This window comes from Lontra canadensis, unplaced genomic scaffold, assembly GCF_010015895.1.
Source record: "Lontra canadensis isolate GAN:19392208 unplaced genomic scaffold, GSC_riverotter_1.0 scaffold1, whole genome shotgun sequence".
Taxonomy (NCBI): domain Eukaryota; kingdom Metazoa; phylum Chordata; class Mammalia; order Carnivora; family Mustelidae; genus Lontra; species Lontra canadensis.
The window spans coordinates 25,537,432-25,560,647 of NW_022630995.1; the positions used below are offsets into that span (position 1 = coordinate 25,537,432).

Consider the following 23,216-nt stretch of genomic DNA (forward strand, 5'->3'; position numbering starts at 1 on the left):
TAAAATCCCAATAGTTCATTTTTGCCCTTGCTTCCCTTGCCTTTGGCAAGAAGTTGCCATGGCTGATATGGAAGAGGTTGCTGCCTGCCTTCTCCTCTAGGATTTTGAGGGATCACTGTCTCACGTTTAGGTCTTTCATCCATTTTGAGTCTGTTTTTGTGTATGGTGTGAGGATATGGCCTAGTTTCATTCTTCTGCATGTTGCTGTCCAATTTTCCAAACACCGTTTGTTGAAGAGACTATTTTTTTCCATTGGATAATCATTCCTGCTTTATCAAAGATTAGTCGACTATAGAGTTGAGGGTCTATTTCTGGGTTTTCTATTCTATTACATTGATCTATGTGTCTTTTTCTGTGTCAGTACCATATTGTCTTGATGATTCGAGTTTTGTAATAGAGCTTCAAGTCCAGAATTGTGATGCCTCCCGCTTTGGTTTTCTTTTTCAACATTCCTTGGCTATTCAGGGTCTTTGCTGGTTCCATACAAATTTTAGGATTATTTGTTCCAGCTCTCTGAAAAAACTTGATAGTATTTTGATAGGGATTGCATTGAGTGTATAAATTGCTCTAGGTAGCATAGACATTGTAACAACATTTGTTCTTACAATGCATGAGCATAGAACATTTTTCCATTTCTTTGTGTCTTCCTCAGTTTCTTTCATGAGTATTCTATAGTTTCCTGAGTATAGTTCCTTTGCTTCTTTGGTTATGTTTATGCCTAGGTATCTTATGTTTTTTGGTGCTATTTGAAATGGGATAGACTCCCTAATTTCTCTTTCTTCTGTCTCATTGTTAGTGTATAGAAATGCATCTGATTTCTGTACATTGATTTTATATCCTGCCACTTTGCTGAATTCCTGTATGAGATCTAGCAATTTTTTAGTGAAGTATTTTGGGTTTTCCACATAAAGTATCATATCATCTGCAGAGTGAAAGTTTGACTTCTTTGCCAATTTGGATGCCTTTTATTTCTTTTTGTTGTCTGATTGCTGAGACTAGGGCTTCTAGTACTGTGTTGAACAGCAGTGGTGATAGTGGATATGTCTGCCATGTTTCTGACTTTAGGGGAAAAACTTTTAGTTTTTTTTAGAATGATATTCACTGTGGGATTTTTGTATATGGCTTTTATGATATTGAGTGAGGTCTGTTCCCTCCATCCCTACACTATAAAGAGTTTTAGCAAGAAAGGATGCTACTTTGTCAAATGCTTTTTCTCTATCTATTGAGAGGATCTTATGGTTCTTGTCCTTTCTTTTAATGATGTGGTTTATCACACTGATTGATTTGTAGATGTTGTACCACTCTTGTAGCCCAGGAATAAATCCCATTTGTTTGTGGTGGATCCTTTTAATGTACTTTTGGATCCTATTGACTAGTATCTTGGTGAGAATTTTTACATACATGTTCTTCAGGGATATTGGTCTGTAATTTTCCTTTTTAGTGTGGTCTTTGGTTTTGGGATCAAGGTAATTCTGGCCTCAAAGAAAGGTTAGAATGTTTTCCTTCCATTTCTATTTTTTGAAACAGCTTCAGAGGAATAGGTATCTTTGAATGTTTGGTAGAATTCCCCTGATAAGCCATCTGCCTTGAACTATTTTTGTTGGGAGATTTTTGATTAGTGTTTTAATTTCCTTGCTGGTTATGGGTCTGTTCAGGTTTTGTTTCTTCCTGTTTTAGTTTTGGTAGCTTTTACATTTCTAGGAATGCATTCATTTCTTACTGACTGCCTAATTTCTTGGCATGTAGTTGCTCATAATATGTTCTTATAATTGTTTGTATTTCTTTGGTGTTGGTTCTGATCACTCCTCTTTCATTCTGATTTTATTTCTTTGGGTCCTTTCTCTTTTCTTTTTGGTAAATCTGGCCAGGGGGTTGTTGATCTTATTAATTCTTACAAAGAACCAGCTCCTGGTGTCATTGATCTACTGTTCTTTTGGTTTCTATTTCATTGATTTCTGTGCTAATCTTTACGAATTCTCTTCTCTGCTGCATTTAGGCTTCATTTGCTGTTCTTTCTCCAGCTCTTTAACATGTAAGGTTAGGTTGCGTATTTGAAACCTTTCTTATTTCTTGAGAAAGGCTCACATTGCTATATACTTCCCTCTTAGGACTGCCTTTGCTGCCTCCCAAAGGGTTTAAACAGTTGTGTTTTCATTTTAACTTGTTTCCAAGAATTTTAAAAATTCTTCTTTTATTGCCTGGTTGACCTGTTCATTTCTTAATAGGATGCTCTTTAACCTCTATGTATTTGAGTTCTTTCCAAATTACCTCATGTGATTGAGTTCAAGTGTAAAAGCATTGTGGTCTGAAAGTATATAGGGAATGATCCTAATCTTTGGTACTGGTTGAGACCTGACTTCTGACCTAGTGTGTGATCTGTTCTGAGAATGTTCCATGTGCATTCTAGAAGAATGTGTATTCTATTGCTTTAGGATGGAAGGCTCAATATATCTTTGAAGTCCATCTGGCTCATTGTTTCCTTGTTAATCTTCTGCTTAGATATCCATTGCTGTAGGTGGAATGTTATTGTCCCCTACTATTATTATGTTATTATTAATGTGTTTCTTTAGTTTTTGTTGTTAATTGGTTCATATAATTGACTGCTCCCATGTTAGGGGCATAAATATGTACAATTACTATTGTTAGATCTTTCTGTTGGACAGACCCTTTAAGTATGATATAGTGTCCTTCTTCACCTCTTTTAAAGTCTTTGGTTTAAAATCTAATTTGTCCGATATAAGGATTGCCAACCCCACTTCCTTTTGATGTCCATTAGCATGGTAAATTGTTTTCTACCCCCTCATTTTCAATTTGGAGGTGTCTTTGGGTCTAAAATGAGTCTCTTGCAGACAGCATATTGATGAGTCTTGTTTTTTTTCATCCAATCTGATACCCTGTGTCTTGTGATTGGGGCTTTTAGCCCATTTATATTCAGAGAAACTGTTGAAAGATATGAATTTAGTGTCATTGTGTTACCTGTAAAGTCACTGTTTCTGGATATTGTCTCTGTTCCTTTCTGGTCTGTGTTACTTTTGGGCTCTGTATTTGCTTGAATCATCTCCTTTAATATTTAATATTTCTTGCAGAACTGCTTTAGTGATCACAAATCCTTTTAGTTTCTGTTTGTCCTGGAAGCTCTTTATCTCTCCTTCTATTCTGAATGACAGCCTTGCTGGGTAAGGCATTCTTGACTGCATATTTTTCTCATTTAACACCCTAAATATATCAAGCCAGTCCTTTCTGGTCTGCCTGCCTGTGTATAGGTGTGCTGCTCATCTTATGTTTCTACCCTTGTAGGTTAAGGAACTCTCCTGAGCTACTTTCAGGATTTGTTCTTTGTCTCTGAAATTTGCAAGCTTCACTATTATATGTCAAGGTGTTTACCTATTTTTATTTATTTTGAGGGGGGTTCTCTGTGCCTTCTGGACTTGAATGCCTGTGTTCTTCCTCAGATTAAGGAAGCTATCAGCTATAATTTGCTTTAATATATGCCCCCCCCAACTCTTTTTCCTCTTCTTCTGAGACCCCAATTATTCTAACACTGTTTCACTTTATGGTATCACTTACCTCTTGAATTCTCCCCTTGTGATCCAGTAATTATCTCTCTTTTTCTCAGCATCTTTATTCTCCATTTTGTCATCTATATAACTAATTCTCTCTTTTGCCTTATTTCTCCTAGCAGTTAGAGCCTCCATTTTTTATTGCATGTCATTAATAGCCTTTTTGAATTTGACCTGATTAGATCTTAGTTCTCTTATTTCTCCAGAAAACAGTTCTCTAGTGCCTTCTAAGCTTATTTCAAACCCAGCTAGTATGCTTATAATCATTAATCTGAACTCTAGTTCCATCATCTTATATTCATACAGGTTAGGTGTCTGGCAGTCAGTACTGCCTCTTATTTTCTTTTTAGAGGGGAGTTTTTTCCATCTTATTATTCTGTCCAGGGAAGAATGAGAGAAGAAAATAATAAAATAGCAACAGTGACCTCAGAGAATTATACACTAAACAAATCAGAAGAGAAAAGAAACTGAGAAGAAAAAAAAAAAAGAGAATATAATCTGACAGGTGAACAAAACAAAGCAATACACTAGATACACTAGATCCTGAGTGTATTTTTGGTCTGTTAGAAAACCGGAGCCCAGAATTATAAAGAAAGGAAAACATATATATATATACACACAAACACAAATAAAATACAATGAAAGGATTGAATGTAACTGTAAAAATTGAAAATTAAAAAAGGACTTAAAAAGAAATAAAAAGAGAAAGAATATTATCAGACAGATGAACAGAACAGAGCAATAATGCACTTGATTCTGGGTGTATTTTGTCCTGTTAGGAGAAACTATATCCCAAAATTATAAAGAAAGAAAAACATACATATATAAAAATAAAATTAAATACAATGAAAGAATAGAATATAATTTCAAAAACAAAAAATAAAAAAGACTTAAAAGAGTTAGTAAAATAAGAAATTAGTTGAAAAGGAAAAAGAAAAGAAATTAAAATTGAAAGACTATAGAATTATGAGGAAACCCCCCCGAATTCTATATTCTATTTTACCCCTGGTGTTGGAGTTTTACAGTTCTCATTGAGCAGTACACTTGGTCTTAGCCAGATGTTCCAGCTGATCTTCTTGGGGAAGGGGCCTGTTGCACTGAATTTCAGGTTTCTTTGCCCCGGGCAGAACTGCACCGCCCTTGCCAGGGGGTCAGGGCTAAGTAAGTGGCTCCACATTGCTCTATGTGGCTTTTGTTCCCTGAAGGTTTCCTGTGCTCCTTTAGAGGATAAAAATAAAAATGGCCGCATCCCCAATCTCAAGCCCCAGAGCTGAAAGATGGTGGCCCCACTCCTCAAGTGCCCTCAGGGAAAAGCAGCAAATCACTCCTATCTCCTTGGTTTCTGTCCGCACTGTGTTCACCCAGCCTGTGACCAAGCATTTTTATCTCAGGCACCTGACGCTGTTTGGAGTCTGCCAACTTTGCAGCCTCCTGCAGCGCACACCCATGTCCCTCTTCCCTGGGGAAGGAAGGAGGGTCAAACCTTGGTTCTGATGCTTGCTGGGCCCCTGCTCGGAGAGCAGTAGCCTGATTGTTTATGGAAACACTGAGCTGAGCCCACTCCTGGGCTTGCTGATTGCAACCAGCTTCCCTGTTCTGGTGCTTGCAAACTCTGCCATACTCAGTCAATCTTGTTCTTCCTATAACCCCAGGGGTCCCGAGACCATACTGTCCCACCTAGAATTCTGCCCTGCTTCGCCACTTGAGTGTCTTTCAAGCATGGCCATGCCTCACCAGAGCAGATTTCTAAAAGTTCTGATTTTGCTTTCTGCTGCTATATCACTTTCTGGTAGCTGGTTTAAGGAGGCTCCCTCCTGCTCCAGTTTATCTCCTAATATATGGCCTCAGCTTCACTTCAATGCACCTCCTACTTTGCCCAAAAGGGTTGCTTTTCTATTTTAGAATTGTAGCGATTCCTTTCTTAGATCTCTGGTTGAGTGCACAGGTTTTCAGAGTGATTTGATAGCTCTCTAGCAGGATTCTAGGGACCAGATGAAACTAGGGTCCCTTATTCCTCCACCATCTTCCCCTTTCTCCTACAATATTGCTTAAAACAAAAAGTGCCAAATCCTGAGAGCAAGCTTTTCCTGTTTCCTGAGGTAATATGGATCTACTTCACTTTCCACTCTATTCCATTCTATCTTATGTGAGGCTTACATATAAACTTACAAGGAGAATTGAGGATATATTAAGGATTATTAAAGAAAACCAATATGAAGACTTTAAAATTACTGACATTCTATGTAATCAATTCTCTTTGATGATTTGCATAACATAGGCATGACAAGGTTTAGTAGAAAGATGACAAGGTTTAGTAGAAAGATAACAAGCTCAGAAACCAGTTATCTGGGTGGGGATGAGTCCTGGTTTTGTCACTTACAGGTTAAGTGTATTTACGTAAGTCACTTGGCTTCTCTGAGTTTCTTTAAATTGGGCAGCGATCATGGCTTAGCTCATGCGAAGGTCAAATGAGACATACATTGTTTTGTAGATTCCTAAGTGCTAATAGAGAAGGTAGTGGTGGTATTTAAAAGTATTTTAAAATATTATATTTATTTACATTTCAGAAGTCTGTCTTAAGTTAGCCATGAAATAAAGCAACAAACTGTTTTGGGGTGGGTCTCATGATTAAAATGATGTTGCCCAGCTTTTCCTGAATTTAAGACAGAAGACTAAGCAAGATGAGGTAGGTTAATAGTCAAGCACAAAGGGTTTAGATTAGGTATGAGTAGGATCTAATAGCAGTTTGATTTGTTTGAAGCTGTAGTGTTTTTCTCAGGCATATTATAAAATTTTCTTTAGGTGCCTTCAAAACCAAAAACAGATTTTCATGTGTTTGTTGGGTGAGGTAGTGTGCTGCTGAAGATATAAAGATGATTAATTTACTACCACCTTTAATGTTCACTTCTACCCCAGAAATCATACATGCACTTTGTAAGTCAGGCTGGAAATATTTATGGAATCTGAACTCCTCCTATAAGTAGCAATTCTAGTTTTAAAATATCCTGTTGTGTGCAGTCTGCAGAATTTCAATATAATTAATGAGGCAAGAAGCTGGCACAGAAGTCATTGCATAAAACCTTCCTTAATTTAGCCATTCTGACAGGTGTAAGGTGGTATCTCATCATAGTTTTGATTTGTATTGGCCTGATGATGAGTGATGTTAAGCTTCTTTTCATGTGTCTTTCGGCCATCCATGTGTCTTCCTTGGAAAAACATCTATTCATATTTTCTGCCTGTTTTTAAACTAGATTATTTCTTTTAAAATTTTTTGCTTACTATAGCTGTAAGTCTTGAAGTAATCTATAGAAAAGGTTCCTATTTTATTTATGAAAATCAAAATTATTTATCTCAGGATGTCATATACAGGAGGATTGCTTGAGTTGGAGTTTTTAGTATGTGTTTCATGAATTGTGTATTATGTATTATTAACCTTTTCATATTAGAAAATGAAGCTACAGGCAGTGTTTATCCATACATGTATGCAAATAGATGGAAAAGACAATTGTATTTCCAAATAAGCTTTCTTCTATATCTCATGAGAAAATTCTGACCTTTGGTGTTTGTTTGTTTGTTTTTCTTATCACTACCACTACTGCTGCTACTGGTACGTTTATTGAACACTTAGTATGTGCCAGGCATTGTTCTAGGTGCTCTGGTTATATTAGTACCTTCTCATAATAATCTGCTGACTGGGGACTATTACCATCCCCAAGTTAACATAGGGGGAGACATGTATAGAGATGTTGAGTAACTCTCCTGGGTTAATGTACAGAACCAGACCCTTTATTGTTTGGTTCCAGAATGCATGCTTCTACAGATCTGCCTACCACTAGTCTATTACACTGGCTCTGTTGTGATAGTACTCTGTGTATTGTTTATTCATCATCAGGAAAACAGAATATTTGCACAGTTGGAAAGGATAAAGAATTACATTAAATGGACTAGTATGATTATCATGTGGGTTTAATTAACCTCTCTTGACTTACAACATTTGACACCAGGAATTGATTTCATGTGAAACTTCAGTGGTATGAAATGCCTATTGGATCAATTTTTATGAGCATATTAGAGAAAGGCAGTGATTAACTCCCACACTCAACTCAGATGCTGATATAAGAATTCAGTGTGTAAACCATCACATGGCAATAAAAGAGTGACTTGGAGCAGAAGTGGGTGCAGGACACAGCAGAGCTGCCAGTAAGTACAATTTAATCCTCTTCAGTGCCAGTCGCTCAGAGAGCTAGAATTAGTTCCTGCATGTAAACTTGGTAAGCCTAAAATGACCATGTATGATGTGGGGGTCAGTTTGGTGTGTTTAGGAAACTGTTTTATTCAGAAAGAAACATTAGAAACTGTCACACGTATCTAGACAATCAAATTTGTTTATATAAGCAAAACAGTTTTCAGGGAAGCATGACCTGACTCTGTATCAGTGTTAGAGATCATGGGAACCTTATGTATTTCTTGTAAAAATGTTTCAACAGAAAAGAGCCAGAGAGTACAAGCCCCACATGACTTTAATAGATATGAACAAATCAGGATTGTATGAAAAAAATACTCAGTGTCATTAAGTGAAGTCGCTGAATATATTACAAACCATTGAACACATTGAATTTTAAGACAGTATCATAGTGATAGGCCCAACCATCACAACAAACACATCAACTTACATTTATTATGAATCAGGAGGTGTATTATCAGATTTAACCCTTACACCAGTCCTCTGAGGTCGTCACTGTCGTTCCCTCTGTCTCACAGATGAAAAGATGGAGGAAAACAGAGTTAGTTACATGCACAAGGTGAAACACCAAGCAAGCACTATTCATTCACTTATTCAGTATTTACTGGGTATACCTACCATGGGGCCTGGCACTGTTCTAGGGAGTGGGGACTTAGCAACAAGTAAAACTAAACCCCTACATTCCTTGAAGGACCTTACCTTCTGAGAAGAAGATAAATAAAAAACAGATAAACATGGAAAGATATACTCGGCCAGACAGTAATAAAGATTATGTAGAACCGTGAGCCCCAGGAAGGGGGAGGAGTGCCAGGGTAAGGTGCCAGGTTGGGCTGTCGTCACTTCTTTATACGGGATAGTAAGGGGGACCTCTCTGATAAGGCGACATTTCAGCAGACACTTTGTAAAGGAAGACAATTCCTGGCAAAGGAGGAGAAGGGGTCCCTGTGCTTGGAGTGCCTGTGGAAGATCAGAGAGACTGTGTAGATGTTAGGGGTAAAGGGAAGAATGGTCAGAGTTTGAATGCAGATTTTTTTTCTCCTCCCCAATCCCACATTTTAACTACTATGCTAATCCCATGGGGCAACCACAGTATTACATAACCCACTGTGATTTTAGAGACACTCTGTATTAGCAAAATGCATACTCTCATAGAAAAGAGGAGGGCAGTGAGGTTCGACTCTAGAAGTTGTGTGTCGAGTTGAAGATACATGAGAAATCTGTGTGATTTGGGGAGAGGTGCTTTGGGAGAACAAACATAAGGAACAATTGTCGACTGTAGCTGGGGAACCTGGAAGTATACCTCCCCCACTCAGAATACTTTAGTGGTTCTCTATTGCCTTCAGAGTTTTGGGGACGTTATATAGTCTTCCCAAAGCCCCATAGGATATAGAGCTCATTTTGAATGATGATAAAGACCGTTTTCATTACTGCTAAGCTGTGCAGCTCTTTTCAGAATGTGAAGTCCATTGCACACTCCTTGGCTTCCTGTCACCCGCAGAATGATAAGCCTTGGCAGGGAATGCAGGACTGTATGTAGAGTAGCTCCGTCCTCCCCCTTTTCCCTGACTCCTCCTGCCCTCCCCCTGCATCCGGGCATGGAGTAAAACAGTACTCTTCAGTGCTATGTATGTGGGACTTTGTATTGAAACAAAATGTCTGAAATGTCCTTCTCCCTCTTGTTTTCTTGTTTTGTGATGAAGCTTTTATATCCTCCTTGAAGACTGGACCGTTTTCCTTCCCAGACCAAGTTACAACTTCTTGCCGTGGCTGCTTTTCAGAGCTTACATATCTCTGTACTTGCTCATCATTTCCAGTGGAAATCATTCTTTAAGTCCTGGTCCTCCTCACCAGGATTAGAGCCCTTGCTCTGTGCTACCAGAAAAATCTTTGCAAGCATGGACCTGCTTCTTATCACATTTTTTTTGGGGGGGGGGAATAATTTTTCAGCTTCATTTTGAGCTTGTGCCTCATTTTGATCTATGTTACAACCACGGAGATGAGCACGTGGCGGATAGTTTACTGGCTCATTTAAATTAAACTTAGAATATAGGATGCTGAGTTATAATGATGACAGTTTTGATAAGAGCAAAACAAGTAGAGTATGTTGAGCAGTGATGATAGTTCATTCAGAAAAAATAAATTATCATAGAAACAGTACTAATTAATGAAAGATTATTGTGTGCCAGATATTAAACTCAGTGCTGGAACCCATCATTCCATTATTCTAAATGAAATTCACACTTGAAAGATATACCTCATTAGGTATAAATTTAAAGTTAAATGAATGTCATATTAGATATAACTTTTTAAAACTAACCTCTCAAAAATGCATTCATTTTCAAACTATTCCTCACTGGATAGTAGGAGGTATTTGTGGGGCTTCAAGTGGAGGGAAAATGTCCTCAGAAAAGGACAGACGTCATCTTTGTTTTTTTATACTCAGTTTTTAAAGCATTGCTACAAACGTGTATACTTGGCTACATGAGAGATCTTCCGGACAGAACACTGTACTCATTTATAATTTGGGCATGGCATGGTGGGTGAGACAGAGGGCTGTTGGAAAAGTGAGCCCAGATGAGACCGTGCATAATGCATTGCTTCGTGCTGGATCAACGGTTAATTGTAAAGGCTTCCGAAGTGCCAGCCTTATAACCTAAGGCCCAAAGTGGGCTACTTAAGGCCACAGTCACTTAGCCTAATTCCTGACTTTCATTCAGTACAAAACCCATTCATTAGGAAGTCTATTGAGTAGTTTTGGAACAGGAATTCTCATTGATGTTTGCTTTGTGTTCCCCTGATAAGTATGCTATCTCAAATGGGTATGCTTATAATCACTGACATATCATTTTTACACAGGTTTTTAATTTTGTCTTACAAGCCACTTATATGTTCCTCTAGCAATGTTGAATTATACTCTGAAATATTTTTGAATGCAAATCTCCAAACACTTTATCATACACTTTTCTCACACTTCTCATAGCACAGTGTAGCTTTTCTCCTCCCTACCCCCAAAAGGGGGGGTTGATTTTATTATCTCCTTAATTTCTCAATATTTTGTGCTGAGTAAAGTGGATTAGATATTCTTCGTTTAATCTGAATACTTAAAGCCTATCAGTAGGAAAGGCTATACTAGTGCTCAGAAAGGATATTTAAGAAATTATTTTGCTTTTGACTCTTCTCATTATCCAGTAGACATTTATTCTAAAGCTCTTTTGTGGTTTTATTGCAGTGACACAGCTGCCAGAGCTCTGTGGGAAGCCTTACTGAGCACCAGGCACAAAGAAGCAGTGATGGAAGTCCGGAGACATCTAGTGGAAGCAGCAAGCAGAGAAAACCTGCCAATCAAGATGAGTATGGGTAAGCACATCCACCACTAGGACAGACAGTGACCACGGGCTCTGAGGACGTTGATTTGAGCTTCTCTGAACTGTGGGCCAGGCTACGCAGCATGCAACTCAGTGAAAGTATCAAAGACATTTGTTCACTGTTGAAGGAGTAGGCAAGGAGTAGGGACTCACTGCCCTCAGGGGTCGGCTATGACCCCCTTTTTTAGACTCAACTAACTAACTCACTCCTTCTCTCCCTCCCACCCTCCTCCCCTCCCTGCCACCACCCTTCTCCCCACCCTCCCTTCCTCTCTTCTTTCCTTCCTGCCTTCCTTCCTTCCTTTCTCTTTCTTTCCACAGTTCTAGATACACATTCATAACAAGTGTGTTTACTGTATGGAGTTCCTTATCCATGAGCATGGTAAAACAAGAACAGATTCGTATTGTAAATCAAGAAAAGTAGGATTGCACAAAGGTTTTGTGATAAGGTTAATTTATATTGCAGTTCAATGATATAGCCTAATGATGCTCTCTCACAGAGCATGAATCAATTTTTATTGCTCAGTATAGTACTCTTGAAAGATCAACACACTTTACTTTCTAGAGGATTTTTAAAAAAAATACCAAAGCCAGGGGCGCCTGGGTGGCTCAGTAAAGCCTCTGCCTTTGGCTTAGGTCATGATCCCTGGTCCTGGATTGAGCCCCACATCGGGCTCTCTGCTCAGCGGGGAGCCTGCTTCCTCCTCTCTCTCTGCCTGCCTCTCTGCCTACTTGTGATCTCTGTCTATCAAATAAATAAATAAAATAAATAAATAAAATAAAAAATATCAAAGCCAGAAATAAATTGTTCAAAAAAAGACAGGTAACCTCATGAATTCAAATTTAAAATGTTTGAGTTTTCTGTTGACCAAAGGGTGGGAAAAAAACCTCAGATAAAATTATTTGCATTCTCCCCAAACTCCAGACATGGGGAGAGAAAAAAAAAAAAGAAGAAAGATACAGACAATTGTTAGCAAACTTTGGTTCTAAGAAGGACTGAAAACATTGGCCCAAATCACACTTTCCCCATGTGCCAACTATAATTTGGTAAAAGCTTAGCAGTGTGGCTCCCTGTTTCTGCTTCATATCACTAGTCAGAATTTCTGGCATGTCTCATTTTCCTATACCAACAGATATATCACTGTGAACAGTAAGGAAAAGATCTGGAGCTTAAACATAATGAAACCTTGGTATTTGAAAATTCCTTATCACCTAGTTCATCATAAAAAAAAATCATGCTCTTGCCTCTTAGATGGCTGGAATGCTTTTTTCTAGCACCATTTAAAGCTATGAAATATGCTTTAAACTATGTACTATTCTCCCACCCCCTACTATAAATTCTACTGAAGTATAAATTTTTCTGTGATAGAGGCTTCTTATACTTTTGAGACATTAAACAGAAATTTTAATTCGAGATTGAGGATTCTCTTGTATTTAAATTGACTGAGAGGAACAATGAAGGGTTTGAAGAGGGGCGGGGGGGTGGGAGGTTGGGGGAACCAGGTGGTGGGTATTAGAGAGGGCACGGACTGCATGGAGCACTGGGTGTGGTACAAAAACAAGGAATACTGTTATGCTGAAAATAAATTAAAAAAATGATTAAAAAAATTGATTGAGAGGGATCCCATGATTCTAACCTCAGATTTTAAATATAAAATTTATCAGTACAAGGTAAACTCACGTTAAAACATTATGAACACCAGTAGAAAGACACATCAGTCTGTGAAAGGAGAAAAGTTTAATTGCTAAAACAAAGAAAAAAATTCATTTTATCATTTCACATATAAACACATGCCATCTTTCCAAGAGCTTGTTATTAAATTGTCAGTTAGCTAAATAAATATGTTCCAGAAAAGTGATTTTTAAAACCCTGTAAACTGAATTGATTTTTTCCCACTGGCTTTCAAGATGAAAAATGTATCCCGAAAGTACAAAAGAAATAGACTCTGAGAACCCATTCATTTGGCTCCCACATGTCCAATTACAGAAGAAATGGGTAGAAGATGCCTGACTCAGTTTCTACATTTTACACAGAATCTGTCTCTCTGGAGTACTTCTGTGGCTGGAGAATCTTTACAGTTTGTCCTCTTGCTGTCTGCAGAATCAACATACTTCCCAGAGTTTAATGGGTGGCAGGAAGATCACATTGGAGCTGAAGGAAAACAGACTCTATGACATCATTCTTTCTTTTGCAGCCAGATTTCTTGGCAAAGCATTCTACGCTTGATTCCTCTGTTTCTTCATTATTTTCTTGCTTATTAGTCTAGTGCAGCCTGACTTCTGACACTTTATAACAGAAAAGCCTCCCAGATCATTAAGTATAAGTTCGTTTTCCTCAGTCCTCATCCTTCTTGATTTCTTTGCAACATTCGCTTCTAGACTCGCAGCGGCCTTGTGCTTGTGCATGTGATGGGGTAAAAAGCCAGCTACGTCTGGTTCTCTCACTAAAGAGCCGAACCTCAGTTTCCCTGTCCATAAAAATAGGGAAAATACGTATTTCCTGGAATATCGAAGGAGAAAGAAGGCTTTGAGCAGAGTGAAGGTTCTGACTGAAGCGGACTGGGGTTGGTGTGGGAGTGTGGGAGAGGGAGTCTACATGGGAAACCAGATTATAAGTAGGTGGTTTGATGAGAGGGCAATCAAAGCAAACAGAGTTTGATGATTTTCCCCTTTCCTTCTGGGAAGCGACATATGCTTACTCTTTCCAATTCACGTGTCCTTCTCTAGTCTTTATGCTGAGTATCTCCCTTTTGATAATACATTCTCTCTTTATGCAGAATTCTACGTAGTGTTCCCATTTTCAGCTTAGTTATGATTGCATTCTGTTACCTTGTTCCTGACTCTGTTCACCCCCGAAATCACCTTGCTCGTATTTGGAATTTACAAGCTTCTGTGGTCACTTTTGGAGAAAAATCTCGAGCTAATTTCCAAACAATAATTTGGTCCACCACATTGAGACATTAATTTACTCTCTGACTGCTGGGGGCCATAGTGTCTGCTGCATACACTCACTATTACATAGGATGAGCTCTTTCAACAATTTGTGAAGAGACAAGCCTCTCCCACCTTTACTGTCACCACTGCCTCTAGTTTGGAGCCACAGAGCCCCAGTTTGTTAATGTCTCTCCGGAAAGACGATGTCTTGGTCTTCACCTCTTTTTGGATACTATACTTCTCCTAATGAAACTCCAAATGAGATTAGTGCATGTTGCTTCCCACCAATGCTGCTATCATTTCCTCTTTTACCACTTCATACTACTGGCTTTAAAAAACAGCAATAGGGGTGCCTGGGTGACTCAGTGGGTTAAATTGTCTACCTTCAGCTCAGGTCATGATCCCAGGGTCCTGGGATCGAGCCTCATATCGGGCTCTCTGCTCAGCAGGGAGCCTGCTTCCCTCTCTCTCTCTGCCTGCCTCTCCGCCTACTTGTGATCTCTGTCAAATAAATAAACAAAACCTTAAAAAAAAAGAATGGGCAACATTTATAATTTCATCAAGACCATTCTGAAGTGAAACTGACTACTTGTATAATTCAGCACCACTGCCTGTATTGGTGTGATGGCCCCAACCCCTTCACCCACCACTGTTTTTGTACTGTGGGTAAACAAGAGTAACAAGAGTAACTTTGCTACTTTGCAGAGTAAGAAAATCCAGTAACATCTTAGTACTATTATGAAAATAACTTTGGCTTTTTTGACCATTTGATAGTGTCTCAGGAACCCAGAGACCTGTGGAACATCTTTGAGAACCATCATTTAAAAGAACTCCTCATTCCCTGGGGTGTAAGATTGACACAATTTCCTAGAGATTGTTGGAATTATAGTTGGGTGTCCAAATAGAAGGGGAGAAAGCTCACTGACATTTTTTTTCTAGATATTATTCAGATCTACAGCTAATAGTCATTTTTGTTCATTTGAAAGATATTTATTATCTGCATATATTATATATTAAGTCTTTATAAGGAATAAGAAATGTATAAAATATTATTTTGTCTTCAAAGTCATTTAACTTTTCTGAATCTGTTTCTCCATGTGTAAAATGGGGGGTTAGCAGATTATCTGGTAATCTGATAATTAGATGAGGTGATTTATGTGAAACATAGTGTTTATGAAATTCAGGGTGTTCTGTATAAGGAGGGTATAGTATGATGGAATTATTTATTGTCTCCTGGGCAGGAAAGACACATTGTAAATATAATGACCAATGGTCTCGCAACTGCATATGAAGGCTACTCTACCACATGTGGGGGTAGAATTATTCTGTCTAAAGGATTTGTTCCCTGATCATCTCAGTTGGAAAATGTGTGGCTAGAGTACTGATTTCCAGAAGTGAAAATAGAGATTAGGAATTTAGTTACCTGGTGATTATGTTGAAACCTAAGTAGTGAATTTCTAAAGGAAATATAAGGTCGATCAACTAGAGAGAGAAGGTAGAATGGTTGAGAAAAAGGGCTGAGGGCAGAGTCCTAAAGAATATTTCTATTTAGGGATATGAAGATAGGGAATATACAGAAACAGAAAGAGTTTCCTTTGAATTAATAATTAATAATGCCTGAATGCTTTAAGGCCACTAAACAAATGCCTTCCCCTTGAACTCTATCACTTAAAACAGAACTCAAGTTGTTTCCGCTTCTCTGTTATCCTCATCTGCAAAATGGGAATCTAAGTTTCTAACGTCCCTTCTTCAAGGATCTGCTCTCTGGCCCTATATTTTCAACTTAAATTGGTGCATTTTTTCTCTTCTTTTTTCCTCATCTGTCTCTTCCTCTTCCTCTTCTTCCTTTTTATGTTTTCTCAACATAAAAGGTATTTTCAACATGAGACTATGGGCTAGGAGTTTAAAAACCCAAGAGAATGATATGGTGAGAAGGTCTGTGGCTACAGGGTGGGATTTATTTCTCCTCTAAGAGCAGAAATTCTTTTCTGGGTCAGAGTGGTCCCACCGAGGAAATGTCCCTTCCCCAGCAGCCTTGCATACTGCCTTCTAGATAACAGGGGTAATCTATCTGTTCCCTTCCATGCTCTCTCTTGAATTTGTGAATGTTGATGCAGTGTTTAACTTAGCCTCAGGAAGGCTACATTTCCAAGGAAAACCAAACCATAAATACTTCTGGTGATTTTATATTTCAGTGTTTTGTATGACTTTCAGAGAGAGCTGTTTATTTTCTATTTGTGATCCATGATCCCTCAGCAGTTATACTTCATTCCAAGCTATCCTGAAAACATATTTTACAATAAACTTCTGAGTTTTGGAAACATTTGAATTGATTTGTATAATTAAAATGCTATTTTCACATTAGTTTCTTACTCTTTGTAATGCCGTAGAGCTCAAATTTTGTGTACCAAGAAACATACACAATTTAAAGGAAATCCCGGGAAACCTTCAGTATATATGGTGGTATAAAAATGGACATCAATTCCCAGCTGTACTTTATCCAGGTTTCACTATGCAGATGGCTATATATCCTGTCCTTCAGATCCCTACGGGAGAAGATTTATAACATCTTCCTTTTTCCTCCTTTAATAACTTGTTTCAGCATCTTTGGTCATTGCCATCGTGAAGTTTGTTTCTCATTCTGACTTAAATCTCTCCACCTGCATGTTAACCATATTTCTTTGCCCTTCGACCTCAGTAGAGGTGGGAAGCGGGCAGTTATTATTCCTCTTCTATGTCTTTAATCTGTTGAAAGACAATGCTTCACCCATTGTACAAATCTGTTTACTTTACCTGAGATAAACGATTTTATTTCAGAATCAAGAGGCTATTTAAAAAGTAACACTAGTGGGCACCTGGGTGGCTCAGTGGGTTAAGTCTGCCTTCAGCTCAGGTCATGATCCCAGGGTCCTGGGATCGAGGCCCGCATCGGGCTCTCTGCTCAGTGGGGAGCCTGCTTCCCCCTCTCTCTCTGCCTGCCTCTTTGCTACTTGTGATCTCTCTCTGTGAAATAAATGAATAAAATCTTTAAAAAATATATATCAAAAAAAGTAACACTAGCACATGCTTCTAGAAAATTCAAATCACAATGTACATAAAATAAAATATCTTCCCTCTCCTCCATCTTGCTCTTCAACATAATCTTTGTTCCTAAATTAATATCTTGCTTTCCAGGCCTTTTTCCACATAACTAGATAAGATGTAAGTAAATAAATATGTAAAAATATTATGAGAACAATGAAACAAAGATGCATAGTATCATATGGCAATGTGTTTTCCATTGTGATTCTTTTCTCTCATTTTTATTACTGTTTTGGCTACCCAACATAAAATACCAGAAGGAAACTTAGTGATACAGACATTGCTTATATACTTTCAAAATTACATTAAATTGTTAAATTTAATCAAATTTAAAATGTGTGAAAATATTGACACAACCATGGAAAACTGTTTGACAGTATCAACTAAAGTGAAGCATATACTCACCCAGCAAACATGTGGGCATATAATCAGTAGAAATGAGTGCTAATGTTCACCAAAAGGCATGTAATAGAGTGTTCATAGCATCATTATCCATAATGGCCCCAAACTGTAAAATCTAAGTGTCCTTTAAGGCAGAATAGATGAAGAAACTTCTATGGTAATACAGAGCAATAAAGCATGGTTAGAAAAAAGAAAAAAAGTTGGAGATTCTGGATAATGTTGAAAAAAGCTAGACACAAAAGAGTACATATGTATAACTTCACTTATATGAGGCTCAAAAGCAGAGAAAAAAATGATCTGTGGTAGTAGAGATAGAAGTAATGGTCTACCTTTGTGGGATTATCGGCTGGGTAAGTATACATATACCAAGGAGTCTCCTAGAGTATTGGATATATTCTATATGTTGATCTGGATGGGGGTTACATGGATAGATACATATGTAAAAAGTAGTTGAACTATGCACTTACTATTTGTATACTTTGCTTTGTATTATGCTCCTCACTTTCTACCTCTGTCATACCTGAGGCTCCTGAGTCTGGAGTTGCTGGTTCCTTCTGGGGACATGGCTCCCTCCACCGTACTGCTTTTTCATGTATTCTAGACCAAGCCTTTTTGGGTGGCTGGGGGTGGGAGGGTTATTTTTATTTGTTTTCCTCCATCCTTTAGTACTCTTCCTTTCCTCTTTTATCTTCCAGGCATTTATACTTTAGTTAAATTTTTTTTAATATGATAAAAGTGACAGTAGTATTACTACGTTAAAAAAGTTAGAGTTCACTTATAATTACTTGAATATTCTCATTTCTGCTTTTCTCAGTTGTAAATAAGTATAACTATGCACCATTGTGTCTCCCAATGGAAAATTTCATTCAGGTTTTATTCCAACATGCAGTATGTCTTTTTCATAACTGAGGAAATTTGGGTATGGTCTTTTTCTTGGTGTGATGAAAATGTTCTCAAATTATATGGTGGTGATAATTATACAACTCTGTAAATAGACTATAAACCACTCAATTATATAATTTAAGGATGAACTTTATGGTATGTAACAAAACAAAATTCACCCAAAGTTTAAACATAAATTGAGAAACTCTCCTATAATGTAGAAGAAAACAGGACATTGAAATATGATAGAAAAGATAAAAGATAAAGAGAACCAATCAGGATATCCAAGAACTATATTAGAAGTTTCAGAAAGAAAGAGAAAGCAGAGAATAAGAAATTAGCAAAGGACGAATGTGAGACTTTCCCAAATGTGAAGGACATAGTCAAATTGAATAGGCCTATTGAGATGAAATTGGAAAGAATAAAAAGACCTCTAAATTAGACATGATCACTGTGAGTCCTTAGAGTAAAAGAGAGTAAGATCCTAAAGGCTCCAAGATGGAAAAAAGAAGCTCACCTACAAAGGAACAGGAATGAGACTAGCACACACTGTTTATCAGCAACCCTGAAAACCAGAGGATAGTGAATAATGCATTTTCAGCCACCTAGAATTCCAGACTCCAATAAACTACCATGAAGCTTTGAGGGTAAGAAAATGCCTTTTCAGGGATACAAAAACTGTTTTCTTCACAGTTCCTTTTCTGAGGTTACATAAGAATGTCCAGCAAGAAAAGGCAGTATACCAAGAAAGAAAAATCAGGGATTTAATGAAACTGTTCCAACAGAGGAGAGCAATAAAAGGAGTTCCAGGCTGCTGGCTATGCAGAAAGGCCTAGGACAAAATTTGCCCATATTAGAAGTGGAGAGTGAAAGGTTTGGCAGTATTCAGAGAGGGAAAAAGCCCCCAGACTCCAAAGATAGGACACTGTATTTGAGGTTCGGATACTTTAAAGCTTTGGTTAAGGTAGATAATGCAAAGGAAGGGCAGGGGGGAGGAAGGAAGAAAGGAAGGAAGGAAAGAAGGAAAAGAAAGGAAAGGAAAGAAAGAGGGAGGAAGGAAGGATGGAAGGGAGGAAGGAAGGAAGGAAGGAATACACCACAGGCATTCTAGGAGCAAAGTATTATATGCATAAGGAAATGTAATCATAGCACATAATTTGGCTCTGTCTTTAATAGTTATATAGTTTATAATGATGTAGGCTTTATTGATTGATTTTGAACTTTTTTAATGAAACCATGGAAAAAGCACATAAGACTAAATTATGGTTACAGAACAAAATATAAATGCCAGTCATCATGACAAGGGAAAAATAAAAGTACGGATGATTTGCAAGATGAAAGGGGAAAATAAGAAGTAAGGGGGATGTGTAAGGGGGGCTATGATTTTCTTCTTAGAACATGAAAAACCGTAGGATACCATCTGTACTTGACAGATCAAAAAAGAAAGTTTTAGTATGTAATGTAGGTTACAAAGATAACCAACAGATGGGGGCAAAATGTTTGAAATCTCTTGTCTGCTTATAGACTATCTCACAATCTCTTTGTTGTGTGTTCCTATCCCTTTTCACTTTTTCTGTCATTCTGATGGAGTAAAGAGTGGATATACACTATGTGCTTGGTCTACTCTCTGAGCCTTTTGTGTTTTTGTTTTGTTTTAAGATTTTATTTATTCATTTGAAAGAGGGAGCACAGAGGGAGAGTGAGAGGAAGAAGCAGACTCCCCAGGGAGCAGGGAGCCCAGTGTGGCTCAATCCCAGGACCCTGAGATCATGACCTGAGCCGAAGGCAGATGCTTAATTGACTGAACCACCCACCCAGGCACCCCTAAGCCTTTTGTATGCTATTCACAAAACTCCTAAACCCTCTTTCATGCACAAGATTCCGGCTGTCTTATGTCAACTCTTGAATTACACTCGAAATTTTCTCTGGTGATGCTGCCAAAGAATCAAAAGCTTAACTTTAGTAAAGTTGTCACCTTTGATATATATATATTGTTGTGCATGTTTTGCTATAATGTGTATAAATCCCTGGAAAAGTTGTTTTGCAAAATCACATACTCGGACAAAAAAAAATACCATTAGCAGAGGCCCATTCAAACATCTTTGCAGATCAATAATCAGAGCACTGACAAAACCAGTAAGAATCTTGATAAGATACCAGCACAGTTAAAAAGATATGCTAAATTTCTAGAAATAAAGAAATGTTACAGCTTATACAGGACGTTATGTGAACAAAAGCGTTGAAAGTAGCTCACTGGAAGGGGATGTGAAGAGGAGTGGAGGCTTATTAGTTGCACTGAAGATCAGGGACAATCAAACAGGAAGCACTTCTAAGACAGGCCCCGTGGCCAGGCGGAGCCAAGAGGAAGAGCTAGAGACACATGGGCACTGCCTGTGGTGCTTGGTTCCTCTCGTGGCTTGCGGTGTTCAGCTGTGTTTGTTTACTTTGTGTTCAGCTGCTGTTATTAGGTGGCACAAAATGTTGAAGTAATGAGAAAAAAAGCAACAAATGAACAGATGTGAATTTTGTGTAATACTGAAATTATTCTGTTTGCCAATTGTGTATGAACAAATAAACCAGAGTTTCAGCAGGACCTCTTATATTTAAATATTTTAATGTCCTGCCTCCTTATTATATTAGAAAAATGATTGAAAAAGAGACAAATGAAATGCTGACTTCTGGGAATGTAAGACTTGAAACACCTAAGTTTGTTTATTCCAATTTGGGTTTTCATGAAAATGATGAATAAAAAACGTGCAATGACAGTTTTTATTATTTCTCATGCCAAGAGGTTTTAAAAATTTTTAGTAGCTAAATACGCTATTTTAGACAAAATTTCTGGTGGTGGTGGTTTTCTACCATTAAGACAGTCTTATGATTAAATCAAACCTGACATTGACAGAATATTCTTTATTTTAAGCATATCAACAAAGAATCATGTATGTGTAGATATGTGTAGATATTTTAAATATTTTTAATAAATATATTTTGATATGTTATATATTTTAAATATATTTTAAATGTATTTAATTTTAAATATATTTTAATAATATATTTTAATATATTTTAACAAAACAGGTTGAGAAAATTATAATTTATCAAGTGTATGAGGTTAATGAAAAAATAGGATCCATGATGCATTTTTTTGTTTGTTTGTTTGTTTATTTTTTTAAGATTTTATTTATTTATTTGACAGACAGAGATGACAAGTAGGCAGAGAGGCAGGCAAAGAGAGGAGGAAGCAGGCTCCCCGCTGAGCAGAGAGCCCGATGCGGGGCTCGATCCCAGGACCCTGGGATCATGACCTGAGCCGAAGGCAGAGGCTTTAACCCACTGAGCCACCTAGGTGCCCCTCCATGATGCATTTGAATTCAGTTGAATTCTGTATCATAAGGATCATAAAATTAAAATGTTAAATCTTTTTATTTTCCAAATGTGTTCACTTTCCCTCAAGAGATAATTATATTTTAATAAGGATTTAAAAATATAATAGAGAATTGATGGTTGATAAAGTTTTATGTTTTTCTCTTAGCTAAATCTAAGTAAGAAGCCTATTTCTCTTTCTTAAAAACTCTTAAAAAAAAAAAAAGCCCAATAGCTTTTCTTACTTGAAAACGATTTCTCGGGTTTTAGATCATCGTCTTTCAAGAAGTTGCTATATGTTATGTAGTCTTTTTCTTTTGGAGAATAATTGTTGAAAATATTTTAGAAAACACCTTTAATAGGAAAAGAGCAAAAACAAAAGAAATACCCTTTCATATAAGCAATAGAATGCCATGCTGAGGTTAGTTCCACAATAAAAGCCACACTCATTTGTATGTGTGGCCAGGGATGGTGATCTGGAGAAAGGAAACGAGAACTGAGATAGTGGCAGATGACAACTCTTTGCTTAATCCCTGCAAATCTTATTTGGAGAGGAATCTGGAAAACCATGAATTAGGATAGTTTCAGTCTACTAGCGTGCCAGAAGCGGAACCAATACAATCTCCTGAAATAAAGGATTTGTGTCATTTCTCTGGGTAGCTCCCTAAGGGGTTTGGTTCCACCAATGAATAAATTTCCTATTTCTACACTAAACTCATCCTTTGGGATGAGTTTTTTTTTTTAATATTTTTAATATTTATCTATTTGACAGAGAGATCACAGGTAGGCAGAGAGGCAGGCGGAGAGAGAGAGAGGAGGGGAAGCTGGTTCCCTGCTGAGCAGAGAGGCTGGTGCGGGGCTCGATCCCAGGACCCTGAGATCATGACCTGAACTGAAGACAGAGGCTTAACCCGCTGAGCCACCCAGGTGCCCCCTTTGGGATGAGTTTTAATCTCATCTCCTGCAGTCTTGATATCAACTAACTTTTGTTTTTATGGCTTTAAAAATTGTGTTACAAGGCCTTCTGAATGGACATCTTAAAATCACCATGTAAGTCTGTACGATACGCTTTTGTGATTGTTTTGTGATGTAAGTATGTCCTCCTATTACTTTTTCAGCACCTGCTTCTGGTTGCTTGCTCTTTTAGTCGATGTGAACAGAGCAGCTTTCTCAGGTCATCAGTCTCACTGTAGCATTTTGGTAGTCAGTTTAGTTGATTTCCGTTTGTTTTATGTAAGGTTGTGACTAGGTTTCCAATTTTGAAAATCTCACTAGCCTGTATTTTTTTTTTTTTTTTTGAAGGTCAAGCAAAGCTTTATTTCGAGCCAAGCTTCTAGAATCAAACTGACCAGCCAGGGCCGTCTCTTGCAAAGAGGCAACCTCTCT

At 37.7% G+C, this 23,216-nt stretch overlaps 1 protein-coding gene across 1 annotated transcript in view; it reads left to right on the top strand.

Annotated features, from left to right (window-relative positions):
* LOC116875764 (sec1 family domain-containing protein 2) overlaps positions 1–23,216 on the top strand; it is an 86,045-nt gene that overhangs the window by 60,177 nt on the left and 2,652 nt on the right. Inside the window, exon 3 of the mRNA XM_032871853.1 lies at positions 11,033–11,160. Within this exon, the coding sequence (XP_032727744.1) occupies positions 11,033–11,160 (128 nt within the window). The remainder of the gene's footprint in view (positions 1–11,032; positions 11,161–23,216) is intronic.